The sequence below is a fragment of the Ranitomeya variabilis genome, chromosome 6 (assembly GCF_051348905.1).
Source record: "Ranitomeya variabilis isolate aRanVar5 chromosome 6, aRanVar5.hap1, whole genome shotgun sequence".
NCBI classification, from domain to species: domain Eukaryota; kingdom Metazoa; phylum Chordata; class Amphibia; order Anura; family Dendrobatidae; genus Ranitomeya; species Ranitomeya variabilis.
In genome coordinates, this window is record NC_135237.1 from 130,451,749 (window position 1) to 130,479,675 (window position 27,927).

Sequence of the window (27,927 nt, forward strand, 5' to 3'; positions counted from 1 at the left end):
GCACCATCAAATCCATTATCATCAAATGGAAAGAACATGATACCACAACAAACCTGTCAAGAGAGGGCCGCCCACCAAAACTCTCATCTGGTCAAGGAGGGCATTAATCAGAGAGGCAGCACAGAGACCAAAGATAACCCTGAAGGAGCTACAGAGACTGGAGTATCTGTCCATATGGCCACAATAAGCCATACACTCCATAGAGGTGGCCTTTATGGAACAGTGGGCAGAAAAAAGCCTTTACTTATACACAAAAATGTTAAGGCTCATTTTCAGTTTGCCAAAAGACATGTTGGAAACTCCTCAAATATATGGACGAAGATGCTGTGGTCAGATGAGACCAAAATTTAATTTTTTGGACACCAAGGTAAACGCTATGTCTGGCGCCAAACCAACACATCACATCACACCAAGAACACCATCCCCACAGTGAAATTTGGTGGTGACAGCATCATGCTGTGGGGATGTTTTTCAGGCAGCAGGGACAGAGAAAACAGTCTGAGTCAAGGGAAAGATGGATGGTGCAAAAAACAGGGATATTCTTGAGCAAAATCTGTTTCAGTCTGTCAGAGCTACAATGGAATGGTGGGACAAAGTACCGACCAAGAAGGAAATCATTATCAACAGCAACTGATTTGAACAAAATGGAGGGAACCAATAAAAGAAAAGGGATCAGCCCTGTACGTACCAAAAATTGCAAAAAAACAAGGGATCACTTTTAAAAATCAAATATATAAATATTTATTAACACATAGGCCAAAAAACACACAAAAACAAATTAAAAAGCCAAAAGGCTAAAGTAAATATAAATTGGACAGAAAGCAATGATAAACCTTCAGTCCACACTATCTGCCAAATTACACAGAAAGCCAAAAAACAGCAACAGCCGACTGAATGTAATAAGATGCTGGTGTATTGCACTTTGGATTTATAATACATGCACAACAAGAAAATACATCAAATAAAATGCCAAATTGAAAGTCAGCAAAACAAAAAGACAAAAGCACAATAAATATTCCACATCAATAATAAATGTTCTTGCAACATGTAAAATTGTGTGGTCAGACATAACACTGCCCATGCAAAACTGTATTTAAATATCTAATGCAGCATAACATGTGTACAAGGACAATGGTTTTAGAAAATTCATAAACAACATAACATAGTTGTAGCACAGCACTTATGCTCCTGATGAAGCCACACATTTAGTGGCGAAACGTATGGGGATTTTACACCCCTATCTGCTTAACTTATTACTCTGTATAGGTTGCCTCAACATGCTTATTCTTTGTTCCCTCCAATGATCCTTTCTTTGCTGTGCTGGCAGTATGTTAAGATTGTTCATTGATTTTCTAAAACTATTTTATGCAGTATATTGAAATATATTATTATTCGTGTACTTTTGAAAATGATACAATAAAAACTAATGGTAAAAAAATACAACATACCTCCATTCCACTTTAGCATTATGAGTATAGTATATGTATGAAATTATTTCCACTAAGGGGGCAAATAAACATTTCAGTGCTTCTTATGTCGGGGGGAACAAAGAATCAGACAACCTATCTGATACCTTATTTCTCTGTGTATTACCAAGTTTCCATAACTCCAATAGAGGTGAATAGAGGCAGCCACCGCTACCTGAATTTCCTTCCTATTTTCAGCCTCTGCAGACTGTATTAAAGGGGTTTTCCACTTTTAAGACAGTGGACCCCAATGCTCTAAAATACCTAAAATAACAAACAGATCAGATATTCACTCTCCCCAAGTGCAGCGCCAGCTCCCTGCCACTGCTTCACACCACATCAACAGTGTGCATAACTGCTGCAACCAAAACACAAGACTCGAGCAGAATCAGGGAATTCTAGGTATTTTAGAACATTTTGGGGTCAACTTTTCCGAAAGTGGAAAACCACTTTTGAGTTGCTGAAAGTGAACTGTGGCAATCAATGTGTAGTTGATGCAGATCTTTGCATTTGGCTTCTCAATTGTCCGATTATTCTTACAGCTTGTGTGCAAATAACCTCACTTTACCACGGATGAGCCGAATAGGAGAAATTACTTCTACTTTAATTTATTAGTTCTGGATTTAGTCCCAAATCAATCTTGCAGTAAATACAGGATGGGAGAGTTAGACCTTTAAACCAGGGATTCCTAATCTATTCAAGCCAATACATCATCCACACTAGTGACACTCTTGTGATATGACCCTCTACACCAGACCTCCTATATAATGCTTTAGAGTCAAGCACTGTATAAAGAAACAGTGGGAAAATCCAGCAATCGCAAAATAATATTTTTTATATATATAAAACATCACATTTATTTGGAAATGGCTAAAAACAAAGAAAAAAAGGCTCTTTGTCTTACAGGCTCGAAACGTGTAGACCCGGTGTCCACCATGCTATTTTATACTATCTTCATTTTTTTCTTTGTTTTTAGCCATATCCAAATAAATGTGATGTTTTTTTTTATATATATAAAAATATATTTTTTTTGCAGTTGCTGGATTTTCCCACTATTTCTTTCATGGTTTCAGCTCAAGAACCAGCATGATCCCTCCATGCCCTGCTTCAATATATGTTATACACCGGTGAGCTGATGACCTGATTATTTTTTTCATCACTGTATAAAGACCCCATGCCAAAACCCCTCAGATTTAAAGGGAATCTGTCAGCAGGTTTTTGCAGCCTCATCTGAGAGCTGCCTGATGTAGGAAAAGAGACCCTGAATCTCACAATATATCACTTAGTTTACAGGGTGCTGCAGTTGTTATACAGTCAGAGTTTTTGATGTAGCATGTAGCAGAGCTCAGAAAGCTGCCCCTACGCACACCGTTGAGTCACAGCTTTCTATATACATCATCCATTGACAGCTTATCAGAAGAGGGGGCATAGCTGGACAAGGAAACACACTGGAGCAAGTCACTGCAGTGATAATCTCCTGTTAATAAAACATTAATTGTATTGAACCGACAGTACACAGCCTAATAAGTAACACATTGCTGAAATCTGTGTCTCAGCCCCTACCTCATGCTGCACTTGGATTACATAGTAAAAACCAGCTGGCATGTTCCCTTTAAGTGCTTGGTCTTGTAGCATCTGGTTTGGAAGTATACTGCCTGTAACCTTGAGGACCTAAAATGCAAAATCCTCCACTGCTTTGGGTCCTGTCTTTACTACTTTGCTTGCAGTGCCTTCTCCAGCTCCGATCCAACATCTTCTACAGCATGTCACACTTCTCTCTTTAAAACCCTATAGACATAAGATAACTTTTTGCTTGACAGCTATCTTTCCCATGTCCCCTATACGGAGGAGCACTCCTGTCTCTATTAAAGGCTACTACAAGACTCTTGAGGTTTATCTCAGGGAGAACAAAAGCATCGACCGACAGTCATAGTTCTGTCCTTGACATTACCGGTCAGGGAAGAGTTAGGAGGCCTCAGCGCACATTCAAACTGTTGGTCCAACCCGCTGAATTTATCAGTTTGGTGGCTGGTAGTTTAATGTATAAAAGGCCCTTAAAGGGGTTTTCTGGTTTCAGGAAAAACTTACCCTTTTGCTGCACTTTATTTAAAAAGATAAACAAACTGTTCTTTACTCCCCGTACCTGCACCAAGGGCAGTGTCTCCGCTGCACGTGGTGTATATTACTGTCTGCAGTGCTGACATCACATCGTCAGCACAACAACTAATCCGTGAGCCACTGCGCTCAGTTATTGGCTGGTACTCAGTTATGAGTACTACTCATGGCGGAGAGTCAGAGCTGGACCCGGGGAGGTCTCCTTTGCTTTACCACTAGTCTTTGATAGGTTGCCTCCCAAAAACTATGAATAAACATTTAAGAATATGGTCTAATATTGCATGCTAGATCTCTATAAATGTATGGCTATAATAATATGGAAAAAAAAGAACACATCACTGAATGGATTTAGCGGTGTTTATTAACTGCACATTTTGTCCAAACACTAGAGAAATCCACTGAATATTTTAGCTATAGGGTCTTTGATGTCCTGGAACTTGGCAGAAAGATTTTACATGACTGTATAATTGAAACCTCCAGCTAGAACATTCTGCTCGGTACATTCTCCACTATTGTGCTCTTAATAACTCACATTTTCTAAGTGATTCTTTATTTTTTCTGAAGTAAATTAAATTTCACACCAGTAAAATAGATAGAAGTAGTAATACATTAAACATCTCATGCAGGATTTCTATTCCCCAAAACTCATGGTTGCTGCGAAGAAGCATAAGCAATACTGAGGTGTAAGTTAGCATGTTGCATCCTGAGTAGATCCCAGTCTTCTAGATCTCTTTATATTGTAGGATTCCTAAAGATGTAAAAAAAATAACAACAAAAGTGATCTTCTAAAAGATTAGACAAACGTATATAGAACACAATGGTGGAGTCTGTGAACTTTGCAGATTTCTACAATGATAGACTAGGACCGAATTTACTGAGCCCTGTGTCACAGTCTGAGTACGGACACTGTTGCACAGCCTGACAGTGGGTCTGAATTTAACAGCTTCATATATGCCTATGAGGCTGTTGAGTTCAGGTCAGGAGATCCGCAGCTAGTCGATGAATAATGGACCGTGACACACTGGTGGGTGAGTGTGGTCTAGCTGAAATCCAGGGGCTAAGTTCAGAATTAAAGAGAACCTGTCATGAGAAAAAACGCTATTAACCTGCAGATATGGGGTTAGTTTGCAGGTTAATTGCGTTTTGAATCCCTGCAACCGCTGCACTGAGGGCCCCGCTGCCACGGGAGGAAATTAACTTTATTCCTCATGGTAGCCTCAGGCTTTCAGTCATAGAAGTGTGACTGGCGTGTGTTCAGTCACAGCTCACTATATGGTGAGAGGTGGCTGTAACATGTCCCAGCACCGACTGACAGCCCACTCTATACTGATGCACTGTAGAATACAGTCATGGCCGATAGTTTTGGCACCCTTGAAATTGTTCCAGAAAATGAAGTATTTCTCACAGAAAATTACTGCAATTACACATGCTTTGATATGCACATGTTTATTTCCATTGTGTGTATTAGAACAACACACAAAAAAAAATTTGAGAAAAAAAAGAAAAATTGTACATAATTTTCAAAATTGTGGATAAACAACTTTGTTTCAAGAATGTGATGCTCGTTTAAACTCACCTGTGGCAAGTAACAGGTGTGGGCTGTATGAAAATCACACCAGAAACCAGATACAAAGGAGAGAATTTGGTTCAATCTTTGCATTGTGTGTGCCACACTAAGCATAGAGAACAGAAAGAGGAGAACTGTCTTGAGGACTCGAGAACCAAAATTGTTGAAAAATATCCACAATCTCAAGGTTACAAGTCCATCTCCAGAGATGTTGATGTTCCTTTGCCCACGGTGTGCAACATAATCAAGAAATTTACAACCCATGGCACTGTAGCTAATCTCCCTGGATGTGGACGGCAGAGATAAATTGATGAACGGTTGCAACATAGGATAGTCCGGATGGTGGATAAGCAATCCCAATCAAGTTCCAAAGAAAATCAAGTTGTCCTGCAGGCTCTGGTGCATCAATATCAGTGAGAACTATCCATTGACATATGAATGAAATTAAATGCTATGGCAGGACACCCAGGAGAACCCCACTGCTGACACAGAGAAATAATAAAGTAGACTGCAGTTTGCCAAAATATATGTCAGCCAAAATCCTTCTGGGAAAGTGTTTTGTGGACAGTTAATACCAAGATAGACCTCTTTGGTAAAGAACATCATTCTATTGTTTACCGAAAATGGAATGGAGCCTACAAAGAAAAGAGCACAGAACCTACAGTCAAATATGGTGGAGATTCAAAGATGTTTTGGGGTTGTTTAGCTGTCTCTGACACTGGATGCCTTGACTGTTTGCAAAGCATCATGAAATCTGAAGATTACTAAAGGATTTTGGGTCGCAATGTAATGCCCAGTGTCAGAAAGCTGGGTTTGAGTCCTAGGTCATGGGTCTCCTAGCAGGAAAATGACCCCAAACATACTTCAAGAATGGATGGAAACAAAGTGCTAGAGAGTTCTGAAGTCGAGAGCAATTGCTGTTGGGAGAAGCATTCTTCAAATATAAGAGTCCTGGAGCAGTTTTCAAAAGAAGAGTGGTCCAAAATTCCAGTTGAGAGGTGTAAGAAGCTTTTTGATGGTTATAGGAAGTGATTGGTTGCAGTTATTTATTCCAAAGTGTGTGCAAGAAAATATTAAGTTGAGAGTGCCAACAATTTTGTCCAGCCCATTTTGGGGGGTTTGTGTGAAATTGACTTTTTTTTCCTCTGTTTTTTTTCTGTTGTTCCAATACACACAAAGGAAATAAACATGTGCATAACAAAACATGTGAAATTGCAATAATTTTCTGGAACAATTTCAAGGGTGCCAACACTTTCATCCATAACTGTATCTACCATTTAAAGCAGGTGATGGTTCAATCGCACCTCCCCCACCTCCAACACAATTCCAAAAAAGTCAGTGAGTATCTCCCAACTATAGATTATTTTGATCAGTATGGCTACTGTAAATTTAGACATGCTGGCAGCCCCATAGCCATGGACAAAAAATAGAATAAAATGATTATCAGAAAAGAAAAACAGATTAGAAAGATTATTTTGGTATCTGTTTTTAAAAAGCAAAAGAAAAATGTGGATAGATTCCATTTTAAATTGGTTCCAGGGAAGTTTCACTATTTTATAAAGGAAGTTTATCCTGGTCCTGGGTCAATGGTCAGAGAAAGTTACCCTACTACTATGTCTCACGTCAGCATAATAACATTTGTGAATGTTCGACATTTCTGCCTAAGACATCTACAAACCGACGCCACATTTAGGTCAGATCCAATACGTATGTTTACATATAAAACATGTTTGTTTCACTGGCAGCTCTCCAGGATGAGAAATCGGTCTGTCTGAATCCATCCACTTCTTAGATACTTTTCCAATAACATGACTGCTGAAGTTACTACTGTGTGTATTAAGACATAAAAAGGCTTCTGAAAATAAACCAATAAACCAGGTTAAACGAGAGCCAGTCTAAACCTCAGCTTCCACCAGGGAGAGAGCAGCACGCTATGACACTTCAAGAGGCAAGTCTAAGATGTCTTAAGATAAACTGACCACTTACTTTCATGCCCACAGGACAAGATATCAAGTTTTTACACAAACCTGTATTTTTATTTCCCAAAGAAGATTGAGGCACATAGTGCTATCCAAAAGTTTTAGGCAGGTGTGGAAAGAACGCTTTAAAAGGTATTAGTTTATTTTTAGCAATTAACAAAATGCAAAGTGAATGAACAAAAGAGAAATCTAAAGGCCCCGTCACACATAGCGAGATCGCTAGCGAGATCCCTGCTGAGTCACAAGTCTTGCGACGCAACAGCGACCTCAGTAGCGATCTCGCTATGTTTGACACGTACCAGCGACCCGGCCCCTGCTGTGAGATCGCTGGTCATGTCGGAATGGCCTGGACCGTTTTTTGATCGTTGAGGTCCCGCTGACATCGCTGAATCAGTGTGTGTGACACGGATTCAGCGATGTCTTCACTGGTAACCAGGGTAAACATCGGGTTACTAAGCGCAGGGCCGCGCTTAGTAACCCGATGTTTACCCTGGTTACCATCGTAAATGTAAAAAAAAAAAAAACAGTACATACTCACATTCCGGTGTCCGTCAGGTCCCTTGCCGTCCGCTTCCCGCACTGACTGACTGCCGGCTGTAAAGTGAAAGTACAGCACAGCGGTGACGTCACCGCTCTGCTGTTAGGGCCGGCGCTCAGTCAGTGCAGGAAGCGGACGCCGGGGGACGCGAAGGTGAGTATGTACTGTTTGTTATTTTACATTTTACACTGGTAACCAGGGTAAACATCGGGTTACTAAGCGCGGCCCTGCGCTTAGCAACCCGATGTTTACCCTGGTTACCCGGGGACCTCGGCATCGTTGGTCGCTGGAGAGCGGTCTGTGTGACAGCTCTCCAGTGACCACACAGCAACTAAACAGCGACGCTGCAGCGATCGGCATCGTTGTCTGTATCGCTGCAGCGTCGCTATGTGTGACGGGGCCTTAAGTCTAATATGGTGTGCCCACCCTTTGTACCTAGAATATTTGAAGCTGTTTTGAAGGCAAAGGCCACATTCACATGTTCAGTATTTTACCTCAGTTTCTGTAAGCCAAAACTAGGAGAGGAACAATCAGAGGATAAGTATAATAGAAACACGTCAACACTTCTATATTTATCACCCACTTCTGGTTTTGTCTTACAAATACTGAGGTAAAAAACTCACCAAATACTCAATGTGTGCATGTGGCCTTTATTACACATAGTTTTTTAACCCCTTTACCCCCAAGGGTGGTTTGCACGTTAATGACCAGGCCAATTTTTACAATTCTGACCACTGTCCCTTTATGAGGTTATAACTCTGGAACGCTTCAACGGATCCCAGTGATTCTGACATTGTTTTCTCGTGACATATTGTACTTCATGACAGTGGTAACATTTCTTTGATATTACCTGCGTTTATTTGTGAAAAAAATGGAAATTTGGCGAAAATTTTGAAAATTTCGCAATTTTCCAACTTTGAATTTTTATGCAATTAAATCACAGAGATATGTCACACAAAACACTTAATAAGTAACATTTCCCACATGTCTACTTTACATCAGCACAATTTGGAACCAAAATTTGTTTTTGTTAGGGAGTTATAAGGGTTAAAAGTCGACCAGCAATTTCTCATTTTTACAACACCATTTTTTTTTACGGACCACATCTCATTTGAAGTCATTTTGAGGGGTCTATATGATAGAAAATACCCAAGTGTGACACCATTCTAAAAACTGCACCCCTCAAGGTGCTCAAAACCACATTCAAGAAGTTTATTAACCCTTCAGGTGTTTCACAGGAATTTTTGGAATGTTTAAATAAAAATTAACATTTAACTTTTTTTCACAAAAAATTTACTTCAGCTCCAATTTGTTTTATTTTACTAAGGGTAACAGGAGAAAATGGACCCCAAACGTTGTTGTACAATTTGTCCTGAGTACGCTGATCCCCAAATGTGGGGGTAAACCACTGTTTGGGCGCATGGGAGAGCTCGGAAGGGAAGGAGCGCCGTTTGACTTTTCAATGCAAAATTGACAGGAATTGAGATGGGACGCCATGTTGCGTTTGGAGAGCCACTGATGTGCCTAAACATTGAACCCCCCAAAAGTGACACAATTTTGGAAAGTAGACCCCCAAAGGAACTTATCTAGAAGTGTGGTGAGCACTTTGACCCACCAAGGGCTTCACAGAAGTTTATAATGCAGAGCCGTAAAAATAAAACAAAAATTTTTTCCCCAAAAAATGATTTTTTAGCCCCCAGTTTTGTATTTTTCCGAGGGTAACAGGAGAAGTTGGATCCCCAAAGTTGTTGTCCAATTTGTCCTGAGTGCGCTGATACCCCATATGTGGGGGGAACCACCGTTTGGGCGCATGGGAGGGCTCGGAAGGGAAGGAGCGCCATTTGGAATGCAGACTTAGATGGAATGGTCTGCAGGCGTCACATTGCGTTTGCAGAGCCCCTAATGTACCTAAACAGTAGAAACCCCCCACAAGTGACACCATTTTGGAAAGTAGACCCCCTTAGGAACTCAACTAGATGTGTTGTGAGCGCTTTGAACCCCCAAGTGTTTCACTACAGTTTATAACGCAGAGCCGTGCAAATAAAAAAAAAAAAATTTTTCCACAAAAATTATATTTTAGCCCCCAGTTTTGTATTTTTCCAAGGGTAACAGGAGAAATTTGACCCTAAATATTGTTGTCCAATTTGTCCTGAGTACGCTGATACCTGATATGTGGGGGGGAACCACCGTTTGAGCGCATGGCAGAGCTCGGAAGGGAAGGAGCATCATTTGGATTGCAGACTTAGATGGATTGGTCTGCAGGTGTCACATTGCGTTTGCAGGGCCCCTAATGTACCTAAACAGTAGAAACCCCCCACAAGTGACCCCATATTGGAAAATAGACCCCCAAGGAACTCATCTAGATGTGTTGTGAGAGCTTTGAACCCCCAAGTGTTTCACTACAGTTTATAACGCAGAGCCGTGAAAATAAAAAATCTTTTTTTTCCCACAAAAATCATTTTTTAGCCCCCAGTTTTGTACTTTCCCAAGGGTAACAGGAGAACTTGGACCCCAAAAGTTGTTTTCCAATTTGTCCTGAGTACGCTGATACCCCATATGTTGGGGTAAACCCCTGTGTGGGCACATGGGAGAGCTCGGAAGGGAAGGAGCACTGTTTTACTTTTTCAACGCAGAATTGGCTGGAATTGAGATCGGACGCCATGTCGCGTTTGGAGAGCCCCTGATGTGCCTAAACAGTGGAAACCCCCCAATTATAACTGAAACCCTAATCCAAACACATCCCTAACCCTAATCCCAACGGTAACCCTAACCACACCTCTAACCCAGACACACCCCTAACCCTAATCCCAACCCTATTCCCAACCGTAAATGTAATCCAAACCCTAACCCTAACTTTAGCCCCAACCCTAACTTTATCCCCAACCCTAACTGTAGCCTTAACCCTAGCCCCAACCCTAACCCTAGCCCTAACCCTAGCCCTAACCCTAACCCTAATCCTAACCCTAGCCCTAACCCTAACCCTAGCCCTAACCCTAGCCCTAACCCTAACCCTAGCCCTAATCCTAACCCTAGCCCTAATGGGAAAATGGAAATAAATACGTTTTTTTAATTTTTTAATTTTTCCCTAACTAAGGGGGTGATGAAGGGGGGTTTGATTTACTTTTATAGCGGGTTTTTTAGCGGATTTTTATGATTGGCAGCCGTCACACACTGAAAGACGCTTTTTATTGCAAAAAATATTTTTTGCGTTACCACATTTTGAGAGCTATAATTTTTCCATATTTGAGACCACAGAGTCATGTGAGGTCTTGTTTTTTGCGGGACGAGTTGACGTTTTTATTGGTAACATTTTCGGGCACGTGACATTTTTTGATCGCTTTTTATTCCGATTTTTGTGAGGCAGAATGACCAAAAACCAGCTATTCATGACTTTCTTTTGGGGGAGGTGTTTATACCGTTCCGCGTTTGGTAAAATTGATAAAGCAGTTTTATTCGTTGGGTCAGTACGATTACAGCAATATCTCATTTATATCAATTTTTTATGTTTTGGCGCTTTTATACGATAAAAACTATTTTATAGAAAAAATAATTATTTTGGCATCGCTTTATTCTGAGGACTATAACTTTTTTATTTTTTTGCTGATGATGCTGTATGGTGGCTCTTTTTTTGCGGGACAAAATGATGCTTTCAGCGGTACCATGGTTATTTATATCTGTCTTTTTGATCGCGTTTTATTCCACTTTTTATTCGGCGGTATGATAATAAAGCGTTGTTTTTTGCCTCATTTTTTTCTTTTCTTACGGTGTTTACTGAAGGGGTTAACTAGTGGGACAGTTTTATAGGTTGGGTCGTTATGGACGCAGCGATACTAAATATGTGTACTTTTATTGTTTGATTTTTTTATTTAGATAAAGAAATGTATTTATGGGAATAATTTTTTTTTTTTTCTTTAATTAGGTATTTTTTTTTTATTTATTTTTTTTACACATGTGGAATTTTTTTTTTAAACTTTTTTACTTTGTCCCAGGGGGGGACATCACAGATCGGAGATCTGACAGTTTGCAGAGCACTCTGTCAGATCACCGATCTGACTTAGAGCACTGTAGGCTTACCAGCGCTTGCTCTGAGCAGGCACTCGGTAAGCCACCTCCCTCCCTGCAGGACCCGGATGCCACGGCCATCTTGGATTCGGGACCTGCAGCAAGGAAGGAGGTAGGAGACCCTCGGAGCAACGCGATCACATCGCGTTGCTGCGGGGGTCTCAGGGAAGCCCGCAGGGAGCCCCCTCCCTGCGCGATGCTTCCCTATACCGCCGGCACACCGCAATCTTGTTTGATCGCAGTGTGCCGGGGGTTAATGTGCCGGGGCAGTCCGTGACCGCTCCTGGCACATAGAGCCGGATGTCAGCTGCGATAGGCAGCTGACACCCGGCCGCGATCGGCTGCGCTCCCCCCGTGAGCGCGGCCGATCGCGCTGGACGTACTATTCCATCCTTGGGAAGTAGGGCCCACCCCACATGGACGGAATAGTACGTCCAATGACAGAAAGGGGTTAAGGAATCTGCAGATGTAGGCTTGTTCAAATCTGTCTCTTTATGTAATCCTGCTGCAGAATAAATTTTGAGTCAGACGCCTAGCTGATGGTATAGCATTACGGATATCTGCCTACTTTGATGACACCATGCTTCACTGTTGCCTGCAGACACTCATTATTGTACCGCTCTCCAGCCCTTCAATGAACAAACTATCTTCTGTTACAAATAAATATTTCAGATTTTATATCATTAGTCCAGAGTACCCTGCTGCCATTTTTCTGCTCCATATTTCCCATGTGTTTGTGCATAGTTGAGTCACTTGGTCTTGTTTCCATGTTGAAGGTATGGTTTTCGGCCACAATTTTTCCACTTCTGACTTTTCCAGATGGATATAGCATTTTCGCACCTGTTGCTACCAGTTTTGAGCTGATTTCACTGCTGGACAACTTCCGATAGCCAAAAGAAGTCAGCATGATGTATCCTTCATCTGCTGCACTAAGTTTATTTGGACAACTGTTAGGAATAACTGCCGTGGACACAATTTTCCTCCTCGAGTTTCCAGACTGCTCCGCCGGTCTGTCTACACTGAGGGCGACTATCGTGGTGCAACTACACACGGTGGGCCCCCTGTATGGAATTGGTGAGTGATATGGGAACACGGGATGCCATGCTTCCCACTTGTTTACAGCCCGGGCGACATGGGACACTTTGTCTCCTGGTTGCCAGGCAAAACAGGATGGTAACTTGCTTGGTGTTAGCCAATGGTGGGAATGTGTGCACCCTGCTGTACAGGTGAGTAGAGAGTGGCTCTCTGGACATGACTGGAAGCAATGCAACACCTGATTGTTATCCTTAGATTGGGCTGGCTATGTAAGGTCTGCTTCTAATTTAGTTCAGTGCTGTTTATTCAGTTCCTTTGTGTAGTGACATGGTGAGTGCTTCATGGTTGGGTTCTGGTGGCTTCTCAGTAGTTGCTAATGGCCGCTTTTGGTTCTTCTTTATTAGCTATTGTCCCGGGGTTTCCCTTTGGTTTTCATTTGGGTTTTATACTTCTGGCTTTGGATTTACTCATGTACCTGACTCTACATAGTCCGCATCACCACATGCCAGCTATCCTGCGACAGCAGACTGGGAAGGGCTCTGTAAAGCCCCCCTCCCCTTTGGGAGTGGGTGAAGAATATTCTTAAGGACTTGACTAGCAGTGGTGGTTTGCGCAAAGTGTATGTGACTACATTTGATGGTCCGATGTGAGTAGCTACAGAGTAGTTATTCTTGCGCATAACACCAACCACTGCATCTACGGTCCTCTATGCTGAAAAATACAGCATCCATTGTCTATCATATTACGCCATCATAGACATCTGATTCACTCCAGAATAATTCTACAGCAGGACAATGAACCCAATCTTACAACCAATGTCCTTAACAGATTTCTTCAGAGTAAAGAAGAACAAAGAGTTTTGGACCTGATCTCGACATCATTGAGTATGTCTGAGACTTCATGAGACAAGGATTTGCACAAGCCTATTACATCCACAGAAGATCCGTGGTTAGTTCTCCAAGATGATTGTAACAACTTTTCTGCCAAATTGATTCAAAAACTGTGTGCAAGTATTGGTTAAAGAATTGATGCTTTGTTGAAAACAAAGGGTAGTCATCAAACTAAATATTGAACTGATTTAGGTTTCTCTTTTGACCACTCATTTTACATTTTGTTAATTCATAAAAATGAACTGTTAACACTTCTATTTTTCAAAGTATTCTTACTTTGTGGCATTTCTTGCACACCTGCCTAGAACTTTTGCACAGTATTATATCTCTACATTGATTCAGATTTTTTGCTATGTAAAAAAAAATCATAATAAGAAGAATGAGGCCTAAGTGTGAACACCCTCTTATAACTGGGGATTCAGTTGTGTTCAGAATTAGCAAATCACATCTAAACTCATGTAAAATACTAGTCAGTATACAGCTGGTATCATATACCATGATTCTAAACACCTCCATATAAAGTTTAGCTGATATTTTTTACTTTAGTAGATGACATTAAAATTGGAAAAATCTCTGAAATAATTTTTCTTGGAATGATTTTTGTAGTTGACAAAAACCTGGCATTTAAATAGGGGTGTTTAGACTTTTATAACCACTGTACCTATTAGGGATGTTGGACGCTGAAGTCCGCATATCCGGTTGCCGGCTTCAACACTGTGAGCTCTGCCTCCATAATGCTATCAGTATGGGTAAGTCCTGGTATATAAAGGATCACTATTACCTACAAAGAAAAACCCAAGAAGAAGCTAAATGCGAAACGTGCGTTGGGGTCTTATGCTTCTGCCATTCACATTTTACACATTCTTTTGATTCTCTTATAGATTTGTTTGGATATGCCTGTTATTTCTATATGCTTTTCATGTACTGAATGCAACCTGGTCCTACATACTTAGACTGACATGATGAGCTAGTATATGCACTGTAACTTATGTTCTAATTTATTTTTACTTGTATGCACTTTGTTATCCCTTATTTGTACAGCTTTAAATACAAGTATTGTATTGTGCTTTTATTCACTTTACTAGTATTATTGAAATCCACCGCACTCCCTGTGTGGAATATCTTAGAAACAAAAGGATTTTTTTAAATTTGCTAATTTATTCAAGTGAAAAACAGAAAATCAAATGTGACAGATCAAATAGTAGGCAGTATAAGCGACTGAGTGATTTGACGTTTCGACCCTCCCGGGTCTTACTCTAAAGTCGCACTTAATCCAGGATTTATGAGTGGCTCTTATGGTAGTGAGGATGTTATCCCTGTAGTGTCAAGGGGCAGGTACAGTCTTTTTGATACCAAGTATGGCCTGATAGTTGATTTCTCTCTGAGTATGACCTTGCTGAGGAATAGCAGCGGTGCATCAGCGTCTTGCTGCTGTTTGCATATGCGATTCAAATAGAAAGTTGGTATGTCACTGGAGACAACCTTTCTTGCAGGTGCCAATGTATCAGCCTTAAATTGCTGGTAAGTTGTATGTGGTTTAATGGATTTGCCAGTTCTGGATAAAGCCTTGTAGTGGGGTAACAGCGGCGCAACTGCGTCTTGCTGGTGGACATGTAGGCTTAGTACCCTTAGTGGATGGGGGATAGCGCTCCTGCGTCCTGTGTCCTATCCCCCATCCACTAAGGGTACTAAGCCTACATGTCCACCAGCAAGACGCAGTTGCGCCGCTGTTACCCCACTACAAGGCTTTATCCAGAACTGGCAAATCCATTAAACCACATACAACTTACCAGCAATTTAAGGCTGATACATTGGCACCTGCAAGAAAGGTTGTCTCCAGTGACATACCAACTTTCTATTTGAATCGCATATGCAAACAGCAGCAAGACGCTGATGCACCGCTGCTATTCCTCAGCAAGGTCATACTCAGAGAGAAATCAACTATCAGGCCATACTTGGTATCAAAAAGATTGTACCTGCCCCTTGACACTACAGGGATAACATCCTCACTACCATAAGAGCCACTCATAAATCCTGGATTAAGTGCGACTTTAGAGTTAAGGCCCCGTCTCACATAGCGAGATCGCTAGCGAGATCGCTGCTGAGTCACTAGTTTTGTGACGCAACAGCGACCTCCATAGCGATCTCGCTATGTGTGACACGTACCAGCGATCAGGCCCCTGCTGCGAGATCGCTGGTCGTGTCGGAATGGCCTGGACCTTTTTTTGGTCGTTGAGGCCCCGCTGACATCGCTGAATCGGTGTGTGTGACACCGATCCAGCGATGTCTTCACTGGTAACCAGGGTAAACATCGGGTTACTAAGCGCAGGGCCGCGCTTAGTAACCCGATGTTTACCCTGGTTACCAGCGTAAATGTAAAAAAAAACAAACAGTACATACTCGCCTTTCGGTGTCCAGGTCCCTTGCCGTCTGCTTCCTGCTCTGACTGAGCAGCCGTACAGCGAGAGCGCAGCGGTGACGTCACCGCTGCGCTCTGCTCTCACTGTACGGCGGCTCAGTCAGAGCAGGAAGCAGACGGCAAGGGACCTGGACACCGAAAGGCGAGTATGTACTGTTTGTTTTTTTTGGTAACCAGGGTAAACATCGGGTTACTAAGCGCGGCCCTGCGCTTAGTAACCCGATGTTTACCCTGGTTACCCGGGTGCTGCAGGGGGACTTCGGCATCGTTGAAGACAGTTTCAACGATGCCGAAGTCGTTCCCCTGATCGTTGGTCGCTGGGGAGAGCGGTCTGTGTGACAGCTCCCCAGCGACCACACAACGACTTACCAACGATCACGGCCAGGTCATATCGCTGGTCGTGATCGTTGGTAAATCGCTATGTGAGACGGGGCCTTAAGACCCGGGAGGGTCGAAACGTCAAATCACTCAGTCGCTTATACTGCCTACTATTTGATCTGTCACATTTAATTTTCTGTTTTTCACTTGAATAAATTAGCAAATTTAAAAAAATCCTTTTGTTTCTAAGATATTCCACACAGGGAGTGCGGTGGATTTCAATAATACTGATACTAGACCTTACGGTCTGTCTCACCAGCACCCCGATCTAAATTTAGAGTGCAGGCCAAATTATATTTACATTTATTCACTTTACTTCCATACCTCATTTATTGAACACTTGGTACTATGAATTTAATATGGTATGTGAAGGAATACTAGGCGCAGCACTTTATCTAGTTATGATTATTTGGTCCTTTAATTAACCTGTCCACTGTTTGCACTTGCACTTTCCCATTACGACTATTAGAGTTCCACTTCTTCAGTTTGGTTTATATATTGATACCAGTTTAATCATTCCTTACAGTGGATTTTTTGTACTTGTTATTAAGGTACTTTATGGGCAATTTTTTCAGAAGTATATTTTGTATATGTCTGAATGACTTGGCAACTCTGCATTTTTTCTCCTTTTATCGTGTATGTCTATTTGCTTGTTTTTGTGAATTAATAAAGATTTAAATTCATTTATATTGGGCATTTGCTTCCTTTCTTTGTAGGTATTGTTTGTATTTTTGTGGAAGTGCCTATATTTACTGATAATTTGGGTTTCTATTAGGGATGTTTCAGTTGTATCCAATCCCTGGTTTCTAAGGTGGCCCGGAGGTTTCTCCACCATATAACAAGACTAAAATGGTAGGCTACAAATCCTCAGTGTGAGTAGACTTAGGTGTGCAGATACTGAGCCTGCAAAGAATAATTTAGTTCTGGCTTGGGTAGAATTGTGAATGCAGCTCTGGGCTATATACATGTTGAAACTGAGAACCAGTAGGTACTGATGTTTTGTATTGTTTTTTTAACATATTTCTTTTTATTTGAAAACTATGAAACAAACCGATTCGACGGGGGGGGGGGAAATGTGCGTATTGCTTTTACTGTAATGTCCGAGCAGAGAATGGAAAAAGGCAATTCTGATAGCTTAAACATTTGCTAAGGAAAAGACGGTATCAGATTTCTACAAAGGCATTCAGGAGCTCAGCTGTGAAGTCTGTTAGTTCACGTCTCCAAGCTAAGTGACCTGGAAAGCACGTTCATGAAATTCCACACTTCTCCTGTGCGGGAAGATAAAAAATTCACAATAATTTACTTTGGTTTTGCTTTTCTACCTTTTTTTATTTTTATAGCGAACATTCTTATAAACATGGCTGCCCAGCTTACTGACATAAATGATTTCCTGGCAAAGATTATGTCTCCTTTCCACACCATTAACAAGAATTGGACGAACGCCAAGAGCATTCCAGTTTCTACTCAATTGTTTTGATGTCTTGCAAATAGCACTTTATTACAAATGTATTTCATTAGTAACAACATCATAAGTATTAAAGGCAATCGCATCACCCTAAATGATTACTAATCAGCGCATATAACTAATACATAGCAAAACAAAAGTAGCAAAACACTATGATGTCAAGCAGATTTTGGCAACAAACTATGTCCTTATAGCTCCATCTGGGGATTGCAGATACTTAATTTGAGACTAGTATCAATGGATCAATATATTCTCGATCACTGGGTGTTAGGTTTAAAGTATGTTATCAATTTATATGGCTTATCACTGCACATTAATTGTATTAGATTGCTGAACTGATTATAGGGTACCAATTTTTGAAAACTTGTTATAGAGGCATTAGTGGTGGTCCAGTGCCTGACCCCTACAAGGGCGCTGAAACTCTTCAAGCAGAATTTTGTACTCCTGGAAATAAGCAAAAGGACAGAGCAGTTAACGTATGTTTGCAACTGACCCCATTATATTTCATGGGGGTTATGGATACAAATTTAGCAGCTCCAGTAGACGTTAAAAGAGGGCAACACTAAGCTGGTCTTTGAGAGCATGACAAGCTTGGTGGTGCTTTTTATTAAAATTTTGGGGGCTTCAGGAATTTGTGTCCCTAACTTGTAATAGAGACTTAAGGGGTAACGTTTCTCATTGTGGCAGCTCTGGAATGTCAAAGTAAGGCGGCTTATTCGCCGTGTAAAGCTCCTCTGGGAAATTTAATATGCAAATTGCCTCTCCAGAGAGAAAGAGGACTTGAACTCTACAGCGCCACCTATTGGGTAGTAGCGATCCTACAAGTCAATATCAACCCTTTAACGAGTCTTGCTCTGGCATGTCACAGCGAAAGTATAATGCACCCCATAGTCATCCATAAAGTATAATGCACAGGCCATTGTCATCCTTGTACTAGTATGACCACTGATTTAAAGATTAAATTTATAAATACTCACCTTCTCTGCTCTCTCGCGCCACACGCGTCCTCTTCGGAAGCCGACAGCGTATGTTGTCACTGCCGTGCACGCCAACATCAGTTGTTGGCCCCTGATTGTGCAACAGCATATATTGTAGAGCACAGATCCAATGTGTCTGTGTGCTGCAATACATTTCAACAGGATGTGCATCCAAGGATGCACATCCAGATGAAGTTTCTGCTTGCATTGGCAGGCCCCTGACCTGCCAGGATCAGTCGCAGCGGCAACCACTGTGACTGTTACGCCCTTGGCCTCATAGAATAACATTTGTCCGAGTGTGATCCGAAGTTTTGGTGGATCTCACTCGGACTCAAATACAGTCATGTCCATGATCCTTAAAGAGGATCTATTACAGTACTCATGATTAGTGTGGATGTCAGTACACTTAAAACCCAGTCTTTACAATTAGAAAGTCTGATGTTTCTGCAAGAAAACTTCAGCTAGACTTAAAGACTATTTTTATGTAGCAGAGCATAAACAGTTTTGCCAAGCAGAAGAATGGTAAAAATTTGCAGCGTCCACATGTGAAAACCTGATATAGACTTATTCATACAGATTCAAGGCTGTAAGATGAGACTGAGTATGCAAGACAATTTTCCATCCATAAAAAAATGGTACATTTTTCATCCGTATTGTTGTCTGGTTTTTGCAGCAACATTTTAGTAAATAACAAATTACAAAATAGTTTCTTATGTTAATAATTGCAGTTTATCTGTACCTAACTAATACTATAGATATTGTAACCTGTATGTGATCCGCTTTTTGCTCACCCATTGACTTATTTTGATGGATAAAAATAGTTTGTGCTGCGAGTTCAGGTGAACTACACCAATGAATCGCATTTATCTGTGTACTGTCCGTATGTGGCCCGGCCCATATTTCACAAGGACCAATCATACACTCGTCTGAATGAGCCCTTACGGCTATGTTCTCACCATGAGATTTTGGTGAGATTTGGATGTTGCAGATTTTCTGTGCCCATTAAGAATAATAATTGGTTACTTGCCTTTATTCGAAAATACACAGCATAAAAAAAACCTCACCAAAAACACATCGTGGGAACATAGCCTAAGGGTTTCTTCACATGCTGCAGATTTGTTGAAGAAATTTCTACAACCGAAAATCAGTTTCAGGTCTTTTCTGCAGCATGCGCATGGATTCCTGTATGCGCCATTCAAGTAAATGGCACAAGCCACAGAAATGTTTGCAACCTGTGAACTTTTATTGTTGAGTTTTTTCACCCAAAGTTATTCTTTTTGTGATTACAGTCTAAGGGCTTGTTCACACTTTCCTTTTTTTGCTGCGGATTTTTCAGCTGCGGATTTGGAAAAACCGCAGTGCAAAACCGCGGTGGTTTTCACTGCGGTTTTTTGTGCGGTTTCTACTGCGGATTCCACTGCGGGTTTCCAACTGCACTTTCCTATTGGTGCAGGTGGAAAACCGCTGTGGAATCCGCAGAAAGAATTGACATGCTACTTCTTTTTTTCCGCAGAAAATCTGCTCGGATTTTCAAGCGGAAAAACGCAAAGTGGGCACAGCGGTTTTTGTTTTCCACAGGGTAACATTGTACTGTACCCTGCATGGAAAACGGCTGCGGATCCGCAGCTGCAAATCCGCTGCGGATCCGCAGCAAAAACCGCAAAGTGTGAACATAGCCTAAGGCTGCCGTCACACTAGCAGTATTTGTTCAGTATTTTACATCAGTATTTGTAAGCCAAAACCAGGAGTGGGTGATAAATGCAGAAGTGGTGCATATGTGTCTATTATACTTTTCCTCTGATTGTTCCACTCCTGGTTCTGGCTTACAAATACTGATGGAAAATACTGACCAAATACTGATAGTGTGACGGAAGCCTAACACTTCATCGATATATCGACTTTCTAAGGACACTAAGGCTATGATTACATATTGCGTTTGAGGCGTTTTTTTTTTCCAGTTTTTTTTGCAGACTAAAATCTTATTTGTACATTACCAGCAAAAGCTATGTGATTTCAGAAAGCTCATGCACACAATGTTTTTTTTTTCCTGACTGAAATGACTGAAATGGAAAACTGCTGCATTTTTGTAAACTGTATCAGGTCACTTCTTTCAGCATTTTTGCAGCATTTTTTCTCAATAGAAAGCAATGAAAAAATTCAAAAAACTCTGCATTTTTGCTGCTTATTTACTGAATAAAACTAAACTTTATTAGGCTGCTGTCACACTAGCAGTATTTGGTCAGTATTTTACATCAGTATTTGTAAGCCAAAACCAGGAGTGGAACAAATAGAGGAAAAGTATAATAGAAACATATGCACCACTTCTGTATTATCACCCAATCCTGGTTTTGGCTTACAAATACTGATGTAAAATACTGACCAAATACTGCTAGTGTGACGGCAGCCTTAAACGTACTACAGACAAATGACACTTCTAATCTGCAGCAAAAAAAGCGCAAAAATGCCTCAAAAACTAGTTTTTTTGTAAGCAGCTTCTTTACTGCCAAGAAAGCAGGTTTTGCCTGCAGGAAAAAAAATGCTGCAAAAAGGCAACGTGTGAACGGAGTCTAAACATTCAGACATTTCTTTTGGGAAGTAACGGCATAAAAGTGTCTTTTATGAAATGACAAAAGATGGTAAAAAATGTTTTCAAAATGCAACTACATTAAAATTAAAGGCTTATTGCTTGTCTTTACCATTTTACTACATAATAATGCATAGTATCTAAAACAAAGGGACCGGCTTGTCCTCCCCAGGCAGTGAAAGGGTTATCTGACAAGTGGGTGACAAATGTTACAAGCTGATTCCTGAAGAATAAGATGTGTGCCTTCACACTCCCACCCTGATGGTCACCCACAGCCACCCATACCATGTCTTGGAGAGAAGCACTGTGCAGCCACCCACAGCAGTCCTGTCCTTTGTGTCCTCCTTTCCATAGGCAGCCAGTGCTGCAGCCTCTTATTCCTTAGGATCCCAGCACTTCACAGCTCAGAGGTATCAGGTTTACATGGTTCCTGCTCAGCCCCACTGTCTGCAGTCTCTCTTGGAATGCTCTCCAGATGTTTTGTATCCACAGTTGTATCTGTTTAAAAAGTTATTTCTTCTGCTTAGTTTGCATTAAAATGTGCAGCCCATATACTACACTCCCCTAAAAGCTACTGCGCTATAAATCAAGCATCAGCCTCATGGTCCCCTCCTTCCATGATGAGGTTCCCCTTGGCTAAGTGAGTGTCTATGTGTGCAGTATCTGAGGAAGTTCAGCCAACTTTTGGGTCACTCACAGAGGAGCCAGCTCAGACCAGACTGCTAACAGGAGGAGAGAGGGTGGGATTAAGGTGAGGCAGAGGAGGGGGCTGCTGATGTCTCAAAGGGGTCTGGCAGGGTGAAAGAGGAAAGGCTCATTTATTTGATGTTCTGTCTTCACAATAAAAGTCTTACCATTGAATATTACAAAGTTTTCTGGGAAACACAGCAAAAAAAGTCTAATTTGTAATGCAAAACAAATAATTTCTAAATTGCAAATTTAATTAAATTTTGCAAAGATTTTCCCCAGGAAATATTTGATGCATTGCAATTAATATGAAATAAAGCTATGCCATTTATTCATTTGCATAGAGAAATTTTGGACAAGGAGGTTTCACTGGACCATACTGATGAACAGCGGTGTCTCATACTTCTCACACATGTTATCTCTGACCACAGATAAGTCTTACTGAAATATCTTTACAATCATGGACTCTCAGATTAAGGCCCCGTCTCACTAAGCGATTTACCAACGATCACGACCAGCGATATGACCTGGCCGTGATCGTTGGTAAGTCGTTGTGTGGTCGCTGGGGAGCTGTCACACAGACCGCTCTCCAGCGACCAACGATCAGGGGAACGACTTTGGCATCGTTGAAACTGTCTTCAACGATGCCGAAGTCCCCCTGCAGCACCCGGGTAACCAGGGTAAACATCGGGTTACTAAGCGCAGGGCCGCGCTTAGTAACCCGATGTTTACCCTGGTTACCAAAAAAAACAAACAGTACATACTCGCCTTTCGGTGTCCGTCAGGTCCCTTGCCGTCTGCTTCCTGCTCTGACTGAGCCGCCGTACAGTGAGAGCAGAGCGCAGCGGTGACGTCACTGCTGTGCTCTCACTTCTCACTGTACGGCCGGCAGTCAGTGAGAGCAGGAAGCAGACGGCGAGGGACCTGACGGACATCAGAAGGCGAGTATGTACTGTTTTTTTTTTTTTTACATTTACGCTGGTAACCAGGGTAAACATCGGGTTACTAAGCGCGGCCCTGCGCTTAGTAACCCGATGTTTACCCTGGTTACCAGTGAAGACATCGCTGGATCGGTGTCACACACACCGATTCAGCGATGTCAGCGGGGCCTCAACGACCAAAAAAAGGTCCAGGCCATTCCGACACGACCAGCGATCTCGCAGCAGGGGCCTGATCGCTGGTACGTGTCACACATAGCGAGATCGCTATGGAGGTCGCTGTTGCATCACAAAACTTGTGACTCAGCAGCGATCTCGCTAGCGATCTCGCTATGTGAGACGGTGCCTTAACTCCATGAACTCACTTATGTCCAGGGCTGGACTGGCCATCTGGCAATTCTGGCAAATGCCAGAAGGGCCTGTCTGGTCATGGGCCGCCTTGTCTGCTACATTGTTAACAGAATCGGTGTTCTCAAGACACTCATACTGTTAAGAGTTGTGAAGGAGCACAAAGTCGCTGACTCCATCACTTACCCCAGCAGGCCATGGGTATCATTTGAAATATTGGTCTTATAGCAAATCTTCCTTTCCTCCATCCAGGGTAACATTAGTAATATATTCCCATCTGGTTCATGGGGACGGGGACAACATAGGCCTGTGTGATTTCAAATGCCAAGGCTGAATTTCAGCCCCAGTCCGTACCTGCTTATGTCTATGCGAACCAGGGTGAGAACGGGAAACAATGGCCAGGGCTTGAAGAATAACTCAACCATCAGTTTGGAAAAAAAAACAAAAAAAAAAAACATCTCCAGTAGTAGGCTGCCTTCATATGCATTGATATCAGAAGGTTCTCATTTGGAGTATAGATGATGGCAGTGAAAGGATCGGCACCCGTGTCCTCCTCATACTGTGCTGCTGATCAGACCGAGCTCCTGCAGCTGGCATGGTAGAGCCTCACTGCCCCCTGTACAGTATCCTGTAACAGAGGCTCTAGATTTACTTCCACACACGCCCTGTTCTCATTGTGCCCACCTTCACCCCAGGGTCTTGTAAAAGCAAATCCAATGCTTCCACTACTGTATATAGGGGGCACTGATGGTCTGTTTAATGGCAGATAATTCATAACTTTCCATGCTTGACAAAACTATTAAAAAAAAAAAGTTTAGTTATCTTTAATCAATCAGAAGCTTCCGATGGTCCCCATAGATAAAGCTTCTAGTGTGATAATATTGATGACATTATCTGCATCATCCAAATACGTCTTGACTTCCTTAAATATAAAATGCATTTTGTCTCTTACTTTAAGGGTATGTTCCTGCAGCGCCCCAGAGTTCTGGTCGTTGCAGTACTGTGGCTCCGCCGCTAAGGGGGCTATGGTACGTCCGATGGCACTGAAGGAGTTCATCTGACCAGGTATCACATACACCAATACATTTCACAGTCGGGCCTCCAGGGGGAGCTAAGGGTGCTATTTCTTAGGCCACTCCTCACCACTGTGGGTAAACTGGGGGTCAGGCAGGAAGTTAGTCAGAAAGCTGACTGGGTTGGAACCAGGCAACACCTTGTGGCAGGGGGTGTTGTGGGGGAAGATTCGGTAGGGTCCCTGTCAGGTTTGGGACCCTGACAGAGGCCTGGCAACAAGGAAGAACGTCACGGGACCGTGCCTGCTCAGCATAGCGGCGGTGCCCTAAGAAAGGAACAGAAGCGAGATATATTGTGCTGAGTGAGAAACGAGATCAAAGCAAGAAGGAGAATACCAGTAGGAGTCGTGCTGTAAGACCTAGGCAACATCCTACTGAGGCGCACGACCGGCGGCCGGAACGCCGAGGAAGTATTACTATATTCAGCTTCAGGCAATACTTCAAACCAACGGCAGGACAGTCAGTCATAGGCGGGCTGTCTCACATATATCACCTATGAAGACATGGGGGGCACACTAGGAGAGGGGCGACTCTAGAGTCCCGGAAGAGCTCCGAGCCTACTCGTCATACGGGTGCCGTCCCAACCATAACACTGGGAGGGACGGAGGAGAAGAACATCATCCGAACGAGTTGTGAGGGAACACGAGAAACAGACACAACAGTTGTGGGGACTATCCCGTAAGCACAGCAGGGGAGGACCACAACACATAGCGCTAGCAGGAAGGCACAGATTTCCACCTGCAAAGAGAACTCTGGAGGTGCCATTGGACCGGCCGGACTTGCGCAGCCTGGTGAACCGTATTCCGGACTGAGGACCCAGAGACCTTCAGTAAAGAGGTAAAGAGACTGCAACCTGGTGTCCTCGTTAATTACTGCGACCGGCACTACACCGCACAACTACCACCATCTACATCTATTATTTACTGTACGCCCCACAGCAGGGTCACCGACCGGGCCTAGCCACCGTGACAACCCCAGAGCAGAGACTCAGAGGCCCGGTACCGGGTACCCCTCGGCCCTGCGGCAGTGGGGGCGCTACAACTTGGCGTCACGAACAGGATCTACTTAAGCCTGAAGAATCGGGTCATGTGTGCCTTGGAACTGTGAGTTATCGTGCTTGGACTGTGCTTTATTACAAAGACTGTGTGTTGCCACTTGCCGCCAGAAGTTCCCGCCAAAACCGCCGCCATTACAGTGCTAAGGAGAGCGCAGGAGAAGAAGAGGGGCGTGGAGTGGGCGTAGATAAGCTGGAGAGCGCGAACGACAATGGCCGCCCAGTCTAAATATTTCTGCACCGTGAGGACGTGTCCGTCAGCAGCAGAAATCCGCCTCCTAATCCTCAATGGAGGGCGGAGACAGAGAAAACGAAACCGCCCACGAAGGAGAGAGCGGGAAAAGGACCAGGAAGAAGGAGCGAGCGACATGGAGGACGCCATGGCCAGCCGCCCGGAGCCGGAGCGTGGGGTCGGAGCCGAGGACTCCCCCAGCTACCCGGAGAGGCACCGCAGCCAGACCTCCACAGTTGACGCTGACATCCTGCAGACTGGAGCGGACGAGCTGATCCACCAACCCCGGCGGACGCAGCTGAGCACTGAGGCCGGGTGGAAGAAGACCATCATCGGGAGCCTCGCCAGGAGTCTGTCGGCAACCCCATCTGGTCCGGAGCAAGAAAGAAGTTCCAGCGCTCCGAAGCCAGAAAGCAAGGCCCTGCCGGAAAGCGAGGTGCTGCAAACAGAGATGACAACGTCGCAGCACAAGGCTCCGCAGCCAGCGTTCCAGACCCCAGTGGAGACGGAGCAGACCGGCACCGGAGGGACCGCATCTGAAGCAGGTATGAAGGACGACCCTGCCCTGACGACCGACACCACTCCAGTGACTGCTAGTGCCACAGCTGCTGACTCCGTTCCAGTGACTGATCTTGCAGCAGCCGCTACCTCTGCTGCAGCAAGTGCCCATACTCAAGTTGCGCAGACCTCCATCGCTGTGCATGATTTAACTGTACATGAAAGACGGATTAACGGCGTTTGTCCAGCACTGGGTGTAACCCTGGACCTCACCTTTCCCAGGCCAAGAAGGGTTAAGTGCCAGGTGCAGCCCTGGAAGCCGTTCAACTAAACCTCGGAAACCTGAAACTGTACATAGTTAACTGTTTGTTTCCCTGCTTTTTGCTGCTTTAAACCCGACTAGGGTTAACTCTTAAAGGGATCCCTTTGTTTACCCGGGATCCCTTCCTCTGCTTTTGCTTTTGTTTCCTGTTTCCTCATTGTTGAAAAGAACTGCTGAATCATGAACAGTGCATAATACAAACTGCTTGTAAATAGTTTGCACCTTCTTAAAGGTGCTTCCTACTGGTTTTACTTAAAGAAGGACTCTTTGCGATGATACCGCACCGGAGCCTTTGCTGAGTATGGACTGGTAGCTTGAGAAGATGCGCTACCTCATAAAGACTTGGTCCCCTCTTAAAGTGGATGTTCACCTGTGTACTTACGAGTAATACTGCTTTAAAACAGTAAAGTGATAATGATGCCTTGAAATAAAGTAATAATGTTGACATGTAAACGTTAAATGTAACCAACTAGTTAAATGTGAAAAGTGTTTGATAATGTTGATGGAAGAATGAGGACAGAAAGTGAACCCGGGCGGGGTTAGTTGGTGAGTCCTCCTAGGAGCCATATAGAGATGGCCTGTTGATCCTAAACAGAAGGAAAAATTATATGTTCTATACTGTGTATAGTGGTGGAAGGGCAGTAGGCCCGGGCTGAACGGGGCGGTCCTGTAAAGAAAGGAGAGGCAGTAGGTCTGGAGCCGTTAGGACAGGCGGTCCTGCAGATTTAAAGAAGGAGAATTAAGTTAATTGCCTTATAATGTGTTATAAGAAGGTCTTTAGTGGATTTAGAGTGTACATCCTTAAAGGCAACGTTGAATTCATGTCTAAAAATTTTGCACTTAGTAGAATACCCGGTTGGGTAAAGAGAGTTATTTATGGAAAAGTTATTTAAAGGTATTTAACCATGTTTGTAACGTTCAAGTGTCCTCACCTCCCATAAAGGGAAGCTCTGTTCAAATATGCTTATTGTTATTGCACTCACAAAAATTGTATGTCTTTTTGCTGACATGTATTGTTGTTTTCTTCCCAGTCCCGGAGTACTGGATTTAACCGGGGGGGAGTGCAGCGCCCCAGAGTTCTGGTCGTTGCAGTACTGTGGCTCCGCCGCTAAGGGGGGCTATGGTACGTCCGATGGCACTGAAGGAGTTCATCTGACCAGGTATCACATACACCAATACATTTCACAGTCGGGCCTCCAGGGGGAGCTAAGGGTGCTATTTATTAGGCAACTCCTCACCACTGTGGGTAAACTGGGGGTCAGGCAGGAAGTTAGTCAGAAAGCTGACTGGGTTGGAACCA

At 43.0% G+C, this 27,927-nt stretch overlaps 1 protein-coding gene across 1 annotated transcript in view; it reads right to left on the reverse strand.

The window, feature by feature from the left end:
• The window catches only part of GASK1A (golgi associated kinase 1A), a 66,378-nt gene extending 44,111 nt beyond the window's left edge, over positions 1-22,267 (reverse strand). Inside the window, exon 1 of the mRNA XM_077268995.1 lies at positions 21,761-22,267. Within this exon, the coding sequence (XP_077125110.1) occupies positions 21,761-21,763 (3 nt within the window). The 5' untranslated portion in view covers positions 21,764-22,267. The remainder of the gene's footprint in view (positions 1-21,760) is intronic.
• Between the last annotated feature and the right edge of the window lie 5,660 nt (positions 22,268-27,927).